The sequence below is a fragment of the Styela clava genome, chromosome 3 (assembly GCF_964204865.1).
Source record: "Styela clava chromosome 3, kaStyClav1.hap1.2, whole genome shotgun sequence".
Classification (NCBI taxonomy): domain Eukaryota; kingdom Metazoa; phylum Chordata; class Ascidiacea; order Stolidobranchia; family Styelidae; genus Styela; species Styela clava.
In genome coordinates this window covers 20,673,444-20,693,738 of record NC_135252.1, presented here as the reverse complement: position 1 = coordinate 20,693,738, position 20,295 = coordinate 20,673,444, and the positions used below count along the sequence as shown (strand labels likewise).

The 20,295-nt window shown below is 36.9% G+C and overlaps 3 protein-coding genes across 4 annotated transcripts in view; all 3 read right to left on the bottom strand.

Annotated features, from left to right (window-relative positions):
- LOC120343165 (uncharacterized) overlaps window positions 1–20,295 on the bottom strand; it is a 176,039-nt gene that overhangs the window by 135,015 nt on the left and 20,729 nt on the right. The gene's annotated exons all lie outside the window — the stretch shown is intronic.
- Window positions 1,453–10,695, bottom strand: LOC120343023 (3-hydroxyanthranilate 3,4-dioxygenase-like). Its single transcript, XM_039412091.2, has 9 exons — window positions 10,488–10,695; window positions 9,551–9,629; window positions 8,318–8,401; window positions 7,789–7,985; window positions 6,694–6,737; window positions 5,911–6,056; window positions 4,922–4,984; window positions 4,270–4,352; window positions 1,453–3,070 (listed from the first exon to the last, which is right to left on the bottom strand). Exons 1-9 carry the CDS (start codon window positions 10,571–10,573, stop codon window positions 3,004–3,006), a joined length of 849 nt encoding a protein of 282 aa, XP_039268025.2. The 5' UTR covers window positions 10,574–10,695; the 3' UTR covers window positions 1,453–3,003.
- LOC120343022 (SET domain-containing protein 4-like) lies at window positions 10,608–13,958 on the bottom strand. 2 transcript variants are annotated; one of them, XM_039412089.2, is made up of 2 exons: window positions 13,498–13,958; window positions 10,608–12,905 (listed from the first exon to the last, which is right to left on the bottom strand). In XM_039412089.2, exon 2 carries the CDS (start codon window positions 12,874–12,876, stop codon window positions 11,470–11,472), a length of 1,407 nt encoding a protein of 468 aa, XP_039268023.1. In that variant the 5' UTR covers window positions 12,877–12,905; window positions 13,498–13,958; the 3' UTR covers window positions 10,608–11,469. The 2 variants fall into 2 exon arrangements, with proteins under 2 accessions (XP_039268023.1, XP_039268024.1); XM_039412090.2 differs by having other exon boundaries at window positions 10,608–12,859.

Below are 20,295 nucleotides of genomic sequence, written 5' to 3'. Positions count from 1 at the left end.
TTATTTTCTAAATTGTCATTAGACTTGGTACAATTTGAACCATTGTTGTCTATTTACTTTAGAATGAATTTTTGTTTTGATACTTATTCAGTTGCATTTGAAAAGAAAGTTTTTCAAAGGCACACATCCCCAGAAACAATATAACTGCCAAATCCCATATAAACTTCCTAGTAAAGCTAGTATTTAGTCTTATTTTGTAATTTTCCACTGAACATGTTATGGGTTTCTGCATGATGAAGTTATTTGAATTTTTCTTTCAAAACTACCGTAGTTCTGATTCTGATTGTTCTGTGGAATTATAATTAAATCCAATCTTTGTTGAGATCTTAAGATTGGTAAGTATGTTGATAGGTATTTGTCTGTTAGACACTTTCGTATGTTGCGAGGTTCTCATTGATTTTGGATGAATTATGTCGTATAATAAACGAGTTATTAATGAATTAATTTTTTTTTGCGGTCGATCGATAAGTCTTCTGTCTCCGACCGATATTCTCGTTTTGTTGTTGTTCAGTAGAGTAGAGGGTGAAAAAGGTCGTCTCGGTCGTCTTTACTGGATTTAAGGTTTGATCCACAAAGATGACTTAGGTTTGGCGTCGGCGACAACAAATTTCAGAGTACTCTATTTTACAGCGTACTGTCAATAAATTGCTAGACTTGGTTTTTATTCACAAATAGTGCCCAATCGACCAGTTTTGAGTGTAAGCACTAACCGCCGACTATAGATTCTTGATAAAAATTTGGGATTCAATGGTTCGTAAAATATGGTGGTTTGTGATGGGTAGAGTTTATTTTCCTCGACTTGCGGAAGCTTGATTTGAAATATTCTGTGAAAGAAAAACGCCAATGATTTTTTTTCAACATGTTTTCGGTTGCTACAATTCTGTTTCACTACCGATCCAATGAACTGGGAGCTAGCAAATACCAGACACATTATTAATAAGTGAGCTATATTTATTTTATGAAATTGATATATGTACAACGAGAATTGCAAAAGTCTGAGGCATTCAGTGCTCATTAAAATAGATTGTCCACGCAGCTGAAATTACATTTCGGGAAGACTTAAAATCTAAATTGCTGTATTATTTGTATGTATTGCATTGTCTTCCGCATATTTTAAATACCTCATGTAGCAAATACATGGTACCAATGTTCCCTCTAATTTTTTGTAGTATGTGTGCGCAGAAATTTTGGTGTGTGCGCACTTTTTTGGGAATGACTAATATTTGTGCAAAACCAATGAAGAAATTTTGATGTTCTAACCGGGTAATAAGTGGGCCAACAACAAACTTTCTCAACCTGCCAACCGAGCGCATTGTTACATTACATCGAAATACGTCTGTGCGCAGTAAATCTATGCGTGTGCGCGGCCTCTGAAATCTGTGTGCGCGCGCACACCTTAGAGGGAACACTGCATGGTACATAGGTTTTTCGGGGCGAACCAAGATGGCGGACATCGGAATGTAATATCTGTACTAGGTTAGGGTTAGGCCATAATTTTAAGTACAAATACTACGGGAGGCTCTTGGCTAGTCTTTGAACTGATAATAGGACTAAAATTGGAAAAAAATTATCGCCTAACCCTAACCGGTTACGTTCCGATGTCCGCCATCTTGGTTCGCATACTTCGGGAGCCCCGGTTTTTCTATACTTTAAAAAAATATTATTACAGAGTTAAGCCAGGACAGATGTCATTCATGATGGAAAGAGAATGAATGCATATTTTTAAAATTGGTATATACAAAATTAAGAACACATTTATTTGCTTAGATCTACCCTGAAATTGCACACCATTATCACACAAACAGAAAATAATGAAACACCTACACAATGCGAAAAAAATTAAAAGAAAATAGTCCATACTAAATTTTTTCTGATAGACACCAAACATAATTAAACAAAGAAATACAGAAGAATAGCTGGGCAAGAATGGCTGAAGATATAAACAGAAAATAATTGAATGCTGTTGTAGAATGACTGGAATATGAGGGCTTTAACCCGAAAAGACAAAACTTTGATCAGAAAATAAGTTTTTTATGTGTAAATTTTTTCATGATTTCAACATTCGCCCTTTTGTCTTAAAGTCTCGAAATGCTGTTTCACAAGAGCGGCCTTAGTTAAGAGTCAAGTTCCAAGGGTAAACCTTAATTAAATCAAATGATATCGAGTATCTTAAGATACAAAAACACGTTGTTGGACACGTAGTGGACATAGCGACCGTTTCAATATTATGTTGTTGTTGTTCTTAGTGTCCTTGTTCTTTGACACGTTTTGAAGAAATCGCTTTTCTCTTCGAATGCTGGACCAATTGCTTTGAAATTTTCAGTGGTTGAAGATAAAAAAATTTTCGCTATGACGTCATCAAAATTATTCCCACTGGGTGGCGCTACGTGTCCATATATTTGAGCATAGCTCTCTTGTTTACTTATGCAGTCACATTAAAAAAGAATGATTATAAATGCTAGAAGAAGAAAATTAGAAGTTGTTTTACAGAAATCAATCACCATTTTTTGTATAAACCTTGTTTAATTAATACGAGTCGTTTACTTTCATTCTGAATCAAGACTAAGCACGAGTGGTTTAAGACAGAAGGCAGAAGAATTAAATGTTTCATAGAAATTGTGTAGCAGGCTAGCAGCTATCACTATTCTTCTATAAACCTAATTAATTAGTCTGTAATGGGAGCAAATACTGTATAATCAAACAAGAGAGAAAGCGTTCGTCTTAAAAACCAGGAATACAAAATTTGATGAAGCTTAACGCTGAAGAGATGGGTACTGCATACTGTTATCAGATACTTTTGGGTCCGAATTCATTAGTGACGATGGCGAAATATATATTGTCCAATTTAATCTGGAATCACACAGTCACATTACAGAAGAATGATTGAAGATATGCGCGGAAGAAACTTGAAGAAAATTTTCTTGAAAATCAAAAGAAATAAATTGCAATTGCAGCAGCTATCTTTATTTTTGAATCCTCAATGGAATGGTAACGTAAATTTGTTCACTTCTTACTTCCATCTTGGATCACACACATTGCGGAACTGTTGGCTTCTCGTTTCCAAATAAACCTGAAAAATAAGCTCAATTAAACCAGTGGTTCCCATCATTCTCTAAAAATACCTCCCTTTGCCCATATTGAAACATCCCCTTACTATGCACAAGAACTGCTAACTAATCCCATACCCGCCATGGACTGGTAACCGAACGAGAGGCCGTGGTTAATCATATAAAAGTATGGTTTGTCATGTGTTTGTTGTGGTTAGTCATAAAATTTTCACATCCAAATAAGATCTTTTTACCAAATTGATTCTCACTAACAACGTGGCTGCTGGCTCACAGCTAACCGGTCATACCTAGTCAGCTATTTAGACTATGCTAAACCAACACTTTATGATAATCATAAAGCTAATAATCTAATAAAATTATTTATGGCTGAACATCAGTAATGCAATTCTTGAACAACTGCGCCCCAATATTTAACTGAGGGGGCAGATATACCCGGAACATCATCCGCGAGAAAAAAAAAGTACAATGAATTGCATTTGCATCTTATCCTGCTTTCTCTCCCCCAAGATAAATATGTGAATCCTATCTTAAGTCAAGTAGAGTCACGGGTTATCAGAGTCTCAAGTCAATCACTGAGTTAAGAATCAACAGCGGTCGGTTGATGACAAGTCTGAGTCATCCTGCTAATTGGGGGGAGAAGTACAAGCTGAACTGAATTAGATAAAGTATCACGATGGACCAAAAACAACCAAAAAGTCAGTTCTACACCAAATACGAAGAAAAAAGATAATCACAAAGGAGAGCCGCGAGGAACCAAAGCTAGTTATCGAGCAGCGATACCCAAAGATCTATTATCTAATCAAATGAATCATGCATGTCGATTGAGGGAAGATTCTCTTACTTAAACGGTTTAAAGTTTAAACCAAAGAAGTCAGTAATGCCAATGCTTGGTGCAACTGCTGAAATTGGGCGCTTCAGAAGTGTATGTACCAATATGAAGGTAACTAATTTTGTCTACTTTACATCAAGTTGTGATAAGGGACTGAAACATATGGGCATGGAGTATATTCACTTGGCTAACACAGACAGTCCCCAAACTCGTAATAGAACTAAAATAAGAAAAATCGGAATAAAATTTTAGCCTAACCCTAACCTGGTACACAAATTACGGGAATGTTGTAGAACGGATATACATCAGTTGATAAATAAATGCATTTGGGGTCACCTTAATGTGACAAACATTTCAATAATTAAATCTTACCCGGTCCTCGACTCCAACAGAACAGAATCTCCTTTCTTCAAGTTGTAAGATTGATTTTCACCAGTGATTGCAGATTCACCTTCCTGAATTAAAGATTGAAAATAAGATAAAAAGAGCTGATAGCAAGTGTGAAAGAAGATTGTATGTCCAACCCCAATGAGTAAATATACTTGAAAAAAAAAAAGATTTGAAAATACAGAACGATAAACATAACCCCTAATCGCCGAGGGCAAATAAAGCACAACCCTTGTTAGCAAAACGATAAAATTTGCAGACGTTACACCTTTTTGCTAACATCTGTTGTGCTTTATTTATCCTCGACATGAATATACCTGGTGGCAATCATTCGCTATATAACCCCTAGTCGGTTAGGACTTCATACACTATCTATGCTAATTCCTTGGCACACTTCATGTACCTTCAAAAAAAAAATTGAAACCAGTCCCTAAGAGAACCAACCAATAATTGAAACTTATGATCATTAACTATCTGTTTCTCATACCAATTGCGTTAGTGTCTAGCAATACTCTCAGATCACATAGAAATGTATTATTCACACAGGATAAATACCCAAAGCATTCAAATTTCAAGTTGCTGTTTAAATTTGAAAAAAAAAATACTCAAGAGGAAATTTTGTTTGTCTGGTACTTACAATCTGCCAAATCCAATATTCCGTGTTGATCTCACACATCTTTGTTTCTCCTTCGAAGTAAATCTGTGTAATTCAGTATTGATGGTTCAGGTGTCAATTAGTTGGTTAGTTAGAATTGACTCGAAAGCGCCAAACTCTTCATTTGTAATTTAGAAGAAATTTACAGTGCAAATCTACATATAGAAGTCGAGTTTAAAACTTGTTTCAAAAAATGTTACCAAACTAAGGGTTCAGCATATTTGCGCATACCTCTAATCACACTAAAAATCCGGCTTATACACGCATAACTATAAGATGACTATATGCTAACTTAATTCCAAATGCTAGAACTCAAACCAAGTTCCCACAAGATGATAGTAGCGTCGGCTTATATGCGAATTTTCAATAAATTCACAGTTTCAGGACTGTTTTTAGGGGGTTGGCTTATATATGAGAATATACAGTACTAAACCCATATCAGATGACTGAGGTTTATTCATTTATTTTGATAGAATGTTATGAAAATTAAGGGTGGCTGCGTTAGAGAGGTTCATATAACCACTGGTTGGTTGCGGCTCCCACCACCATCAAGTCCATGCATCTGAAACAGCTAACTGGCTAACAAATCCCATGCCCGACATGGACTGGAAACCAGACGAGAGGCCATGGTTTGCCATATGGTTAAGCCATATTATCGGCTTTTTCTCTCCTAGGGTGAATTTATGAATGACTATCCTATCAAACACAATACCCATATCAGATGACCAAAGTTTCTATTTATTTATTTGGATAGAATGATATGAAAAATCAGGGTGGGCGTCGTAGGGTGGAGCACGTAACCTCTAATTGGTTATGAATTTATCCACCATCAGGTACATACATCTAAAACAGATAACTGTCTTACTATTCTCATATTTGAGCAGACAAAAAGGCTGTGTTACACCATCATTAGCCATGATTTAGTCGTCTTATCCACTTCTCTCCGCCACGGATAAATATAGAGATTCTACCTTGATATCAAATTGATATTTTCCACCGAACAAAGGAACAGAATCTCCATTTTTGTTATTTTGTTTTATCCAATCATCAAAGGACATTGGCTTCATAACTTCCGTCTTTTCATCGATTTCAAACGGCAATTCTTTCATTAATTTGTCTGAAAATTATGTGAAATCTATCAATGGTCGGGACAACAAAAGTGTGCTCATTTTTAATGGTGTCCTGTACGTTCTCACTTAAAGGTTCTAAATTTTTGTCGGCATCGTTATGCATGATCGATGCTTTTCTGATCATATGTATTCACTTAAAATCTTGATCTATGTTTTGCACTAGTTTTAATAATTGTGTTTCGAATCAGAAGTCTAAAAAAGACATAGTACTTTTTGTGAAATTGATGTACTTTTTGCGACCACTAAAATTTGTCTCCCAGTTCGGGAAGCCCTGTTATAAACAAGTCACATACAAAAAGGAGGAAAAAAATTCAAAATTTTCCCAAATCAACATTGTCATTACACCTTGATGATCATGAAGATTGAACTCTAGAGAGGCCACAAATTCATATGAGATCTATATTTTGCATTTGGTTCGACTGACTACGTGGCACATGCCTACTTTTCCAGGTTTAAGTGTACTTGGAAACGACGCACAAAAATTATCTTTACCAGGTCCCATATACCGATAAAGACATAGTGACGAAACTTTCTAATTACAAACTAAGCTCCTAATTATTAATTAATTATAATTATTTCACACATTGGTTATTCTAATAGGTAGTAGATAAGCAGGAAAAGTACCTGGATTAGGTTTTCCAGTTTTATGTTCTTCAGATGCAAAATATCTTAATAAAAACAATATTCGAACATGAATAATAAAGACAATATATGTAGAAGCTCGACTAAGAACAATTCATGGCTCTAAACAAGGTGAAACTACCGTGAAAAAAACTTGTTAAGCAACGAAACTGGGCAGAACGGGGAGTTTTTTGTAAAAGGAAAAGTAAAGTCAGTTTTGCACTTGGCATTGTGGCCCCCCCTCTCACTGCTGTATGGCCTCCAAATGGAAACGTTTGGGGTAGGCCAGGGTTTCCCAAACTGGGGTTCGCGTCCGTGACAACTGCTCAGGGGGTCCGCAACGATAATGATTGATTTTAATCAAAGAGCAATTGCATATTTTCGATTGAGTGTTGCGGACGAATATCCATTGCTGTCAGAACAGGCTAATAAAATTTAATAGCCCTTGAAACGACCTACATGCGTGAGGCAGCATTTTCACCTCTTATCAATATGATGACAAAATATGACAGATCGAGACTTGTCGCAGACTCGATTCTACGAGTTTGCTTGTCACAAATTGTTCCGAGAATCGATAAATTGTGCAGTGAAAAGCAATCTCATCCATTACGTTATTGTCGCTTGTCTTGTCGTGTTGTAAATGAAACATTATCCTCACTTGTTAGTTAGGCACAGAAATTGATATGACCATGGATGGGGGTCCGTCAGAACTAAGATTCTCAAATAGGGGTCCAAAAGTCCAAAAAGTTTTGGAAACTCTGGGGTAGGCAATGCAGAACTGAAAAAAATCCGGCCCTTACAAAAAAGGTAGCATATCAATATCTGTCTGTGCAGAGCCTTGTTCGAAGCAACGAGAATATAAATACCATATATCCAGTAGTGGGATTCAGCCGGTTCGCACACCGGTTCTATAGAACCATCTCACAGAATTTATGAGATTAGCGAACCGGTTAGCATTACATGACTTTTTGTAACAGAACCGGCTGAAAAATATGACTTTTGTGTGATGGAACCGGCTGACAAAATTTTTGAATCCCACCACTGCATACATCGCATGAGAAAGAATAACACAAGTTATTCATATAAAAATAAACTTACTCTTTTATTATAGGCACAAGTTCCGATCCTAAGTCATAACAATGAAACCATCTTTCGAATAAAACCTGCGTTGTATCGCCAGTGTAATATCGAAGGCCGTCAGTCTCATTATCTAGTCTGTCTCTCTCAATAACTAAACCAACTGTGTTCTCTTTTCTTTGTGGTGAGTGCGGAATACGGGCTGGTAGGAGAAATACCTAAAACGAGATGATAAATATAAAATGCTTACTACGAACAATAGTATTGTGTTTATGAGGATTCGCTCAAAGCGACATCATGTAAACTCAATCCCAATTTGATTCTTAAACAGCGTTCTACGAGCATATATCGTCATATGCAGTAATTTTCTATGAAAAGTTTTAAATCACTCAGATCGAGAATGAGGGCTCATACGAGTGTGTTCATTAACAATAATAGTAGTTTTTTTTTTTTTTTGAATCGGGGGCCAAAATCTCTGAACTACAAATCTCGTATCAATCCACAAAATGTATACACATTCATGTAATCAAATACAGATGTTGTTGGTTACCTCTCCCTCTTTTATTACAACATCTTTATGTTTTCCTTTCTCAAGTATCTTCAGACACATATCACCTTTTACCATGTAGAAAAGCTGAAAATATAACAAATGAACATCCTACAAGCAGCACATTATAAATAAAGGCTCAACTAGGCTAGCTAGCATTGACACCCTGCATGGGTTTGCAACTGCGAAAAGACTAATCTCTGAGCATGTTACAGTCAACAACTGAAGATCCAAAAGTTACTGAGAATATAAGGTGTTAGAGTGTACAAATACACTGACTGATCCAAAATTTGAAGTTTAGGTCAATTTAATTAGGAAAACAGCTGTCGAGTAGTAAATTCTACATAGAATTTACATATTTATCCCGGGGAGAGGAAAGTCGATAAGACGGCTTAACCATATGGCGAACCACGGCCTCTTGTCCGGTTACAGGTCCATGTCGGGTATGGGATTAGTCAGAAAGTTATTACTTGTTGTTAAGTATGTTGTTAAGTATGTTGATAGGTATTCGTCTGTCTGTATGTCTGTCTGTTTGTCTGTTAGATGCACGCGATATCTCACGAAAGCGAAATTGAATCTGCTCCAGATTTTGCATGTGCATTCATCTTATCTCGGACCAGAAGCCCATTGATTCTGGGCGAATTATGTCATATAATCAGCGAGTTATTAATTAATTAGTGATGGGACACAAGGTGTCACTATAGAGTAAGAGCGCTGTTTTGGGGGATACCCTAACTTTCTATGTTAAGTCATCGGTCTCTGACCGATATTCTCGTTTGTATTTTGAAGCGTCTACTTGATAGTGGAGGAAGCCGTAACCTAGCAGCGGTTACATAAACCAACCTTACAGTGGTGAGGGGTCCAGCAATCCTCTCGCACATAACTATTCCCGTATGGGATTGGAACCTGTGTACAATCCAAATATGAAGTTTCATAGAGACAATGACACTGACCGATCCACGATTTGACAAGTCAATATGATCAGAAAAACAGCTCCCGAAGTATGTGCACCAAATGGCGCACAACTTGAGTATATAGTATGTGTACCAGGTTGGGGTTATCAGATTGTGCACCATCCTGGTGCACACACTTCTAGAACGCCGTGAATTCCATATACCGTAACTGAAGTTCATGGGAAAAACTTGGGGCATGAAATTTCATTGACTTTTCTTGCCTCTCAGTTATATTGAAAAGCCTTTCCTGCCATGTAGTAAAAATATTTGAAGATTCACAAACCTCCTCTCCCTCTTCATGGTGATAATCTTTCCTCTCGTTTGGTCCTCCAACAAACATCACTTTCAATTGTCCATTGTGCCTAAAAATTTGAAGTGGTTATTTTAAGCCACTGTCACGTCAGCGAAATCCTACATAAAAATATACGATGGTATAAAAGTGTGTTCCCACTTTGCGAAGTATTTCTAATCAATAGCCACGGAAACCCTAACGAAATTTTAGACTTCATTTGTTTAGTGCCATTAAATTATTTTTTATTCATAAATTTTATAATGAAACACTTTTTATGACATCATATTTTTGGGCAGCAAGATTTCGCTAGCGTGACAGAGGTTATTTTAAACCCTGAATTTTCGAGAGTAGCAATTCAGAAACACTATTTACACGATCTGTAATTGACTGGGCGGCGTGACGCATCATCGCTAAGCGATGGGAATACACTTGCCACCGCACCTCTGATTACCCTGCGTGGGTTCGTAGGTTCAAATTATGTGCGAGAGGATTGCTGAACTCCTCGCTACTTTGAGGTAGTTTACGTAACCGCTGGTCGATTATGGCCTCCCCCACCATCAAATCCATGCATCTGAAAACAAAATAACTGGCTAACTAATGCCATACCCCACATGGACTGGTAACCAGACGAGGGGACTTGATTTGCCATATGATTAAGCCATCTTATAGACTTTCCTCTCCCCGGAAATAATGTGTGGATGCTATCCTTATAATACACTCGTCTCATATTAAAGTATGATTTACACTCAGACTCTGTTACTTATCTCCACAATTATGGAGCAAATATAAAAAATGATCATTTAAAAAAAAATTACGCGTCATCATATAAAAGTTACTGCAATTTTTTTTTCGACAAAATTAACCACATATTTGATAACTCCTATACTTGAAACAAAACCCATTCTAACACACATAAAAGGCAACTTACATCATTTTGTTGCAAACAGGAGGATCGAAAGAATTCTTGTTTTCTTCGATCCATTGCCCTACGTTTATGATACCAGGAGTTGACATAATTTTTGTGTTAAAAAGAAATTTAAATTAGGAATCTAAAAAATAGAAATAGTCAGTGTTAGTTTTTATGATGCTTATTCAGGATTTTTGCTCTGAACAAGGCCCTACCAGCCTACAAGCAGCCATTGGTATCAAAGAATATGTTGAAAGTTAAGACTGAAATCTTTCTGTTTCAGCCTAACTAACCTTTACACCAGGGGTCGGCAACCTACGGCCCGCGGGTAACATAATCCGGCCCGCGACGCTTCACTGAATTATAGTAACAAAACAGCTGTTTTGACGATTATATTTTTCACGTTACACAATCCATTGTGAGAAGAGTGTAGACTAAATAATATTATATTCTAACAAGTATATTAAGTATAATTCACAATTACTCGTTTAATCAGCCTATACTTTAATTATAATTAGACAAATGACAACAAAATGCAGAAAAGTTGATGCTAAGTGCAAAGGGTTCAATGGTGCCGAAAATGCAATGTAAAGAGGAAATAAATCTACATTCTATTCGAGAAATCACCCCTTCATTTTTATTATAAAAAGTATCATCCGTTCGGTTTTCAATTTCCTAGAAATATATCTGCGGCCCGCCAATGACTTGCAACCATTATTTTGGCCCACGAGCGACAAAAGGTTGCCGACCCCTGCTTTACACACTGGGTAAGGTAATAGGTACCAGGGTTGCAGGTATCATACATAACAATTATTTTCCGTAGCTTGAAACGCTTTTTGAACCGTAAAGCCTCATGCAAAACCACATTTTCTGGCCGGACCAGCTAGCCATTACAGTCCAACTTGGCAAATCAAGACCCCCCCTCCTTGAAAATTGCTGTGTACACCCTTATTGGTGGGCACGAGATTTGTACCACAGATGTGTAATGTTAACGTAAGTAAGTCTAATGTCCAAATGCTTCTTCTATATTATGTAACATAGCAGCTTCAAAGATATTAAAAGTAACTTGGTATAAATCAGAAATAGTTTGGTATCGTTCCTTATTTTTGTCTTCAATAATTTTATCAGAAACCTCTTTAAACTCATCGAGAAACTCTGACTTCATATTCTTAATTAAATTCGTTTTTATCTCATTTGCATATGATAATATTATAAAAGGAATTTTTCCATCATGAATCTCAGTAATAAAACTTGAAAGTTGTTTTTCTTGTTGTAATATTATTAAACAAGATTTAGGATTTTTACAAAAATTTGATTTATCTATGAGAAAATAGAGCTTTGATATGATTAATATTGTACATGAGAGATTATATGATAACCCAGAGTAACTTAGTGACCAATCCTTATTTATATAATGAGAATTTAAAATGAAAGTTAATGTTTTACGGCATTTTGAACATAAGGTTTTTAATTTCATTGTCACAGATAAAATGTTGTCCAAAGAAACATTGAAAGTATCATTCGGATTCTGTCCAGGTACTATAAAACCATATTCAAGGAATAAATCTTCAGTGCTATGCGGTCCATAAGAAATGAATATTTGTTCGAATTTATTCCATCTTTGTAAAGTATTGATCTCGTAAGCTTTGGAAATTTGATTATAAAAACCATTTACTTTTGCTGAAAAACTATGATTAAAAAGATCTAAATAGGGGGCAAGGTAGTAATAATCAGATGGCGATTTCAAAATATTTTTGATGCTCAATTCTTCATGGTTTGAATAAATGCAACGAGTGTTCACACAACACCATGCCCAACGATACGCATCCCACAATAATGCAAATTTTTCCTGGCCACAATATGAATCAAATACATCTTTTACTGCAATATAGTCACTTCGAATCTTTTCATGCAACAGTTTCACTTTTTTCTGGATCGTTTTCGGTAATAATTTTATATCCTTTGCATCCCAGAATACATGATGAAAGTGAAAAGTCTTTGGCAAGGTCTTTATATAAACATCCCAATCAAATTTGAATCCATTATCAAGTTTATATTTTCCCTCCATTAAAAACACACAGAGAATTTGTAAGGAGGTGAATCTTGGCATCTTTGAAGATGACAACATAAATTGAGCCCATTTCGAAGCTTGCAGAGCTTTTTTTGTTCCAATGAGGATTTGACAAGGTAATGATATCAGCGTGTCTCCTTCTTGATAGGTCTTTTTCGCCATCATTCCACGGCCAGTGTCAGAAAAATTTGCAGGAACAAGCCCATTTGATTTAAAATTCTTTTCTTTCATGAATTTGAGTAATTCTGTGTAAACACTTTCATGAGAGACTTGTTCATTTAGGTTTTGAGATACCTTCTTCCTTTTCCTCTTGCGCTTAGTTCTTCCCATGCCACACATAAAAAATTATTTTAATATTTTTTCATCACCTACAATAACAACAATAGCAGTTACAGAGTTGAAGTTTTCATTTTTAAGTTTTATGACAAAGGTGTACAAAAATTGAGAATGTCTTACAGTCTTACTTAGGCCCAGTTTTCGAGTCTAGTATAGTTTAGTACCACAGGTACTTCTAGTAGGCGTAGCATAACGAATTTTGCATATGTTATCCAAAAATACGTCACTACGTCGTCACCATAGGGCTTACCAAATAATAATTACGATCGCCTGAAATGGCATCTGCGCCGCCGATAACGAACTCGCTAAAGCTGGCGATCTTTCTCCTATCGTGATCGTTGTGACAAGAAAACGAGAGAAATAACTTGCTTGATTTCAAGTGATCGTCTGCGCGTTTTAAGCGACCACTCGCATACTTTGGTGGGCCTTATTACGCCACTGTGACGTCGAAATGACGTAATTTTTCAGTGACGTAGTCAGGTGGGGGTTAGGATTGACATATGCAAAAATTGTCGAGTCAGACCAACTAGAAGTGCATGTGGTACTAAACTATACCAGACCCAAGTTTTCCCTGTCAAAAAGAGTTATAAAGTCAACTAAATAAGTTTTATAGTAGCCACTCACCTGCATAGCCACTTCAGTATATAACCATGTAGTTACTGCTGTCAGCTATACTACACATGCACCATGCCTGTCCAGACGAAATTTTTCAAATTTCCGTTTGACATTTACTCCCCAATAATCAGACAGCAGGGACGTTTAAAAATGCGGAGTTACTTTATGTTTACTACTTGCAAACACTTCTTTATTGTTTCTCGTTAACTTCTAGTTACCTATGGGCTGTATGGTTAATCAATGCCAACGACTAACATACCTAATAAATCATTGCACTTCAGCGTTATGTCACGTAGACAGACGATAGTGCAATACGTGACAGCATGTGCAGGCTAAAACAATATGACCTAAATTAGCGCTCTTTGAGGAGTATACACTCCACTCCAGAAGTATGACAGTGCTGCAGTGACGCCGGTACCGGTACTGTGTTCCATAGTTGGCAATGCTAAAACAACGAATACCTTACGAACGCAAATCAGCGGTAGGCACCGCAGAAACGACAAGCGCGTTGTTATCTTTATTTGTCTAATATGCCCTATTTATTATCTCGGACCCTAATAATGTTGGATGTTGAGTTTCACTACTTACTGACTTATATACTTGTACTGCTGATTATCTCGTCTCATTTAAAATCACAAAACGAGTCTCAGTGGAAAGGTCTGCGCGAATAGGGCTCGAGCGAAGGTTGTTTACGAAATTTATTTGCGGCAATCACGCTTGAATAAGCCCTGCACCCATTGCTGGTTTCGATTCCGAACGGAAATTCCCGAAGAGCAATTTAGCAGATTTTCTAGCGTCTGAGCATGGTGCGAAGAATGAAGTGCAGCTTCGTAGTCCAGCTGTGGTACTTTTTGTTTTCGGTTCATCTCATCAAAGAGCGAAAGTGAGGAAGATGAGTTTTCACCATCTCCTTGAATTTACTTTTCAGGAATGCTTCTAGAAAAGTGACCGTACATTTGAACCCACGTATATTTGATTTTGAACCCATGTGTTGGCCCAATATATGCTCATTGGTTGGCCTATATCCGCGGGTTCAATCTATATGCGGAGGCTAAAACCCATGGGTTAGGGTTATAATATCCGTGAAGCAAAGAAAAATTCCCTAGGTGCAATCGTATGCAGGTGCAATTGCCGTGGGTTCAAATGTAATGGAACCTTCTAGAAATGGATATGTGGCGTGCCGCGGCATCTCGGCCGGTTACCATGCAGTCTATGTCGGGTATTCTACAACCGATAAAATGACTGGGGGTGCAAATATACATGAGAATACCAATGTTCACAAGCGCAAATGTACAATACATGGAGCAAAAGTACGTCGGTTAAACATTCTTGGGTGCAAATGTCCTCTGGGGCAATCTACGTGCGGATACCAAAATATCTTAACCGTGTCGTTTTCTCCGAACAAGGCTGGATAAAAGCCGCTACTGACATCTAACATTTCCTTAAAAATCTCTCTACAGACTCATTTCGCTTCGAAGTTATCCAAGGTATACAAGCGCGCATTTTCATCGATCTCGATCGGTTCATTTGGTGAAAGTATTATCGGTAGTAAGACAGTTTTCAGTAAATCGTTCAGGAATAGAGTAAAATGATATTGGTCGCCCCAGCGACAACTATAGTACAATGGTCCAGTCATTCGGGTATCAACCACTGCAGAGGAATATGTGAAACAGAATGATTTTGTTCCTCCCGCATCGAAACTTATTGAGCCAAACCAAAATGGTTTTTCGACTTTGTTATTATAATTATATGATAATAAGAGTGATTTCCTGGCGTTCTGCGCCAAATTGTCGTCTCACTTTGTTTTTTATTGATATATTTCATGATACCAAAGATAAACATATAATATTATACATTTAATCAATGGCATCGTCGGCAGTACTTGGTACCAGCGTTTAGCTTTTTAGATCGATAGTTTATTTTCAGGACTCCATAATCCACCCAAATTTAAAATGGAAAATTGTGGATATCGAGCAAAAAGTTTAGAACATGATAAATATCATGTACCCGCTCACCAGCACACTCTCACAAAGAACCCAAATCTTGTTGAACAAGGCTTGGGCCAGGAGTAAACACACAAAAAATACGCGTTAAGTATCGAACGTTCGGGCTGTTGTAGGTAGGGGTGGGCAAAATAGAATACCAAAGTATTCGAATCCAACAGGGTCCGATAGTAGGATTCGGTTTCCGCCTCTTCGGCGCAGTGTGTCAATTCTTGTCTCTCGGATTTCTAATTTATTAATCAGTGACGAGCGTTTTCTCTCACGAAGAAATCCCTCTTGTTTGAATATACTCGTGTTTTCTCGCAAAGAACCCGCAAAAGCGGCAAACATCAATCACCGTAATCCCAGCTTGCATATTCAGAACGCGAAGACGTGTTATCACACCATTTTTGCGTTTCAAAATTTTACTATCTAGTTCGCTTATATATAATTATTAATATTGGTGTCGACTTACTGGCGATTACCTGATTGCAACAATCTTAAATTTTCGGAATACGTGAAACATTCTTTATTTTAAATTAAATGACTTTTCGCGGACTTCGAGTTCTACCGGAAAATGATATGTACGTTATGAAATGACGTTAGTTTTTACGACACCCCGTTTCCGAAAATACAAATTTATAACGCAAAACATAGCGTTTTGTTTCATTTATTTTGCACTTTCATTGAAATACGAGTTTTTTGGAATTCAAGTCGCCGATGAATTCAGTCCTATCGGACTGTTCTCCTATCTGGCCTTGACGGGCTATTGACTATTGACGGACATTATGCAGAGCATATCGTCGTATTTCTGTAACGTAGCGTTTCGTCTGACCCAGGGCAAACTTCTTCAGACAAGCGTTTTACAACTGTCAGACGAAACGTTACAGAAATACATTTGTGTTAGTGTGTAGCGACACTCTTGGATTAAATGGAATAGTCATTTTCATTTTTGCTATAGCATCCTTGAGTTATACGCATACGGATCAGCCTGCGCAAAGACATAGAAGCAAGGAAAGGTAGTTAGTTTCACGTAACCCCAACTGTTAGAAATGAATTTGTCAACATATATTATTTTACGCTGATTATTTGGTTTCTGCGATACTAACTACTTATCCTTCTTCTATGCTTTTGTGCCGGTGATACCTGATAAGCTGCAAAAAGTGTGGCATGCAATACATAGGAGAAACGAGAAGACATTTAAAATACCGAATAACTGAACATATTAGAAGTATAAAAACCAAAATCAAAGATCTGGTTGTTGGCGCCCATTTCAGTCAGCCGGGGCATTCGCTTAAAGATTTTAGTGTCATTGGCATTGAAAAACTATTTCATGACCACATTTATCGAAAGAGCAAGGAATCTCATTTCATTCATCGTTTCGGGACACACGAGCCACAAGGGATGAATATTAAGGAAGTTTAGACCAATTACAAAAAAAACTTTCATTCGTTGTTTTAATCAATTCTTGTACCTAATATATTTTTTTCTTAGAATTGAATCATGCATGGCCAGATATGATAATAACAAAATATTACTATATTACATTTGTCACACAGACAACTTTTCTGGTCTGCATTATACAATACTGAGAAACAAAACACCATTGTTTAATTTGGACTTCAATTGCTAAATATAAAACAAAGAGAGAGATCTCATCATTGACACTTATTTCGGCCACCCGCTGTTATTTAATCAAGAAATTCACCGATTTTATTGATTATTTAACATGCGTGACTCCTATAATTCTGCACTGATTGTTTAAATGTGCATGTAACAGCTTTTCGTGTTATAGTTGAACTATGTATGTCTGAAGAAGTCTGACCTTGGTCAGACGAAACGTTACAGAAATATATTTGTGTTAGTGTGAAGCAAGACTCTTGAATCACTTGGGTTTATTATTTTACTCGCATATTATTATGCTCGCAGAAAATAAACACGCTGACATACTCGATTATAATTGATAGTCGTTAAATTTATTTTACACCATTAATTAATGCGCCCTGCCGAGTGCGCACCCGTCGCGGCTGTATAAATTACAGTGGCCTCGGGTTTGCTTGTGTGCTTTCCGCGCTCTCTTAGTCATAATAATTTTATGTTTTTTATACATATCAATTGTATTTCACAATACAGTATTAATGCACTAATTATTTTAACATATAAGTATTTAGGAATCACATAAATTTTGAACAATTCAAGGCAAAAATTAATTTGTTAAAACTTTTATATTCCATTGTCCTCTTTGGTAACAAATAAAATCTAATCTATTTTGTCGTTTAAATTTGTAATTGGTGAACATATTGAGAAAATTCCCATATTTATATAACAACGAAAACAAAATAAAATAGAATTCGGTATTCTGGATTCGATTTAACTATTATATAATAGTAAATTATTCTATATTGCCCATCCCTAGCTGTAGGCTACTTTTAAAATACTCAAGCTAATACGGACCAATTCAATCTCATACAAAGTTAACGTGTGGATAGTAAAAAGCTTCAAAAAAAAACTGGTTCCCGTACATTTGAACCCACGACAATTGCACCTGCATACTATTGCACCTATGAAATTTTTTGGGTTTTGCGGATATTTGAACCCATACTAACCCTAACCCATGGGTTTTAGCACCCGGATATAGATTGAACCGCGGATATACACATGGGTTCAAATGTACGTGGGTTCAAATTTACGGTCACCAAAAAAACTACACTGGTTGGGCATTGGTGAAAAAGTGGTTCGAGATACATACAAACTTAAATCACAACTATACTGGTAAATTGTGCGCACGGACACTCGCAAAAACAATTATCAGGAAAACTTTAATCACACGTAAACAGTTCTGTAATTGACGAGGCCAATATTGCTAAAATGGTCTGCACACAGGCCAAAACAAAAATACGCCATTAAATGAACGTTCAAAAATCGTTGCGAAATAACAGGTTATATCATGTTACATTACCAACTGTTTATGCATATATAGTACCAAAGAGATTGAATTCTCATACTTATTACCCAGGTAGAAGTTGAAGAATCGGTAACAGCATTTGCAGTATCTGCTGACAATTAAATTTCAAATCCATACTCTTCTTCATATTCTCGATTCATTATCTCTCGATTCTGTTATGTTGCCTTGTTCTTCCTATCTTTTCATTGTCTGCAGGCTCCTTGTTGGTATCTCTTCAGTGCTGGTTCATTGTATCATTTTAGTCCTGTTCCGGCGCCGAAAACGAGACCACACCTGACCACTGCCAATGTTTTGTTTCAACGTCACGCCCGGATCGAAGATTGTGAGTTTCGACGCTGAATCGCTGATACGCATTCATTTTCTTTCACGTTGGTGATATTTTTGTACGCACGATTAGCCAGTAGCTGGACGTGTTTTTTCGCGTCAGCGTCAGTTTTTCTTTAAATTGGTGATGTTTCGCACTTTGATTTGTTCCGCTGCGCAACTCCGACTTGAGGACGAGGGGGACTCTTTGGGAGGGAACGACTAACTCTTCTTTCTTATCTGTTTCGCCTATTTTTACTGCGGATTTATTGGTTTCCCGATTGAATTGGCCGGATTTCTTCATTCAGTATTGCGCGCGACTCGCCACTTCCCTTCTTCAACTTTTTGTTCTCGGTTTCATCATTTAATTGGTACACCTTCACTGATGATCCCTATTGGCCTGGTATATTATCATATTTAAATCCAATCGCCGACCAGTGAGTAGTGATTGTTCCATCAAATTTGTATAGAACAAATTTTGTCTGCAATAACACCGATATACAGAATCTATTTCGATTTTACTAGAAATTTAGTACTTTTGTGGTACCCATTTTTCAACAAAGTAGTATCAAATCTCTTACAGTACCGGTAGTCTGCCTGCCAAATGGGAATATATATTCTCATTGTCGTGCATTATCTAAAAAATCCCTACTTCGTGGGAATGGCCCCCAAGTTGCGCAATTTTTAATTTTGATAACGTTATCAAACAAAATGTTAAAGTGAACACGAATCTCATAGAGCCTAGACCCTAGAGACATATTTGAAATTGATTAAAGTCGTAGACTTCTGGTGACAACAACAACTTTCAACCACAGAAAATGGCAAAGCAATTAGTCCAGAAGTTGAAACGAAAAGCGACTTTGTTGACAACAAGAGCAAGAATAATAACCACAACAATATAATAACGAGAATATCGGTCGGAGACCGAAGACTTATCGATCGAAACTGCGGTTTCGATTAATGACTCTATATAGTGACACCGCGTGTCCTATCACTAATTAATTAATAACTCGCTAATTATACGGCATAACAGGCTTCTGGTCCGAGATATGATGAATGCACATGCAAAATTTGGAGCAGATTCAACCTTGCCTTCTTGAGATATCGCGTTCATCTAACAGACATACAGACAAATACCTATCAACATGCTTACCGATCTTCAGATCGATAAGTAACAACATTTATCACGTTACTATTAGACTTCCCCAAGGGTGCCGACGCTTGATAACCAGTTTTGGTTTTCGGCGTCTCCTTTCACCCTGGAGGGCGATTTGTTTTGTATTTTCTTTAATTTGTGTGTGTATAGTTCGTACTTTGAGCAAGGTGAAGAAATAAGTTACTAATTACAAAACGATGGAAGAGAGAGATTTATTTCCACAAAACAATGTTAAAAAAGAGCAATAGTACAGATTTTTATAGAAATAGGCTACAGTGCAGTGTATATTTAAACATTGATTCAAGTTGGTGAGTATGCAAGACCTTTACAGGTCACCGAAGCTCCTGATCATTTAATTTACGCTGTGATCAAACTGTCAGTATGGATTATTACAATATAAA

Coding starts and splice junctions, on each gene's coding strand:
- LOC120343023 (XM_039412091.2), bottom strand. CDS start 10,573: ATGTCAACTCCTGGTATCATAAACGTAGGGCAATGGATCGAAGAAAAC. Junction 8,402..9,550: donor ACCATGAAGAGGGAGAGGAG/GTTTGTGAATCT, acceptor TTATATTTTCAG/CTTTTCTACATGGTAAAAGG. Junction 4,985..5,910: donor AATATCAATTTGATATCAAG/GTAGAATCTCTA, acceptor TGAATTACACAG/ATTTACTTCGAAGGAGAAAC.
- LOC120343022 (XM_039412089.2), bottom strand. CDS start 12,876: ATGTGTGGCATGGGAAGAACTAAGCGCAAGAGGAAAAGGAAGAAGGTA.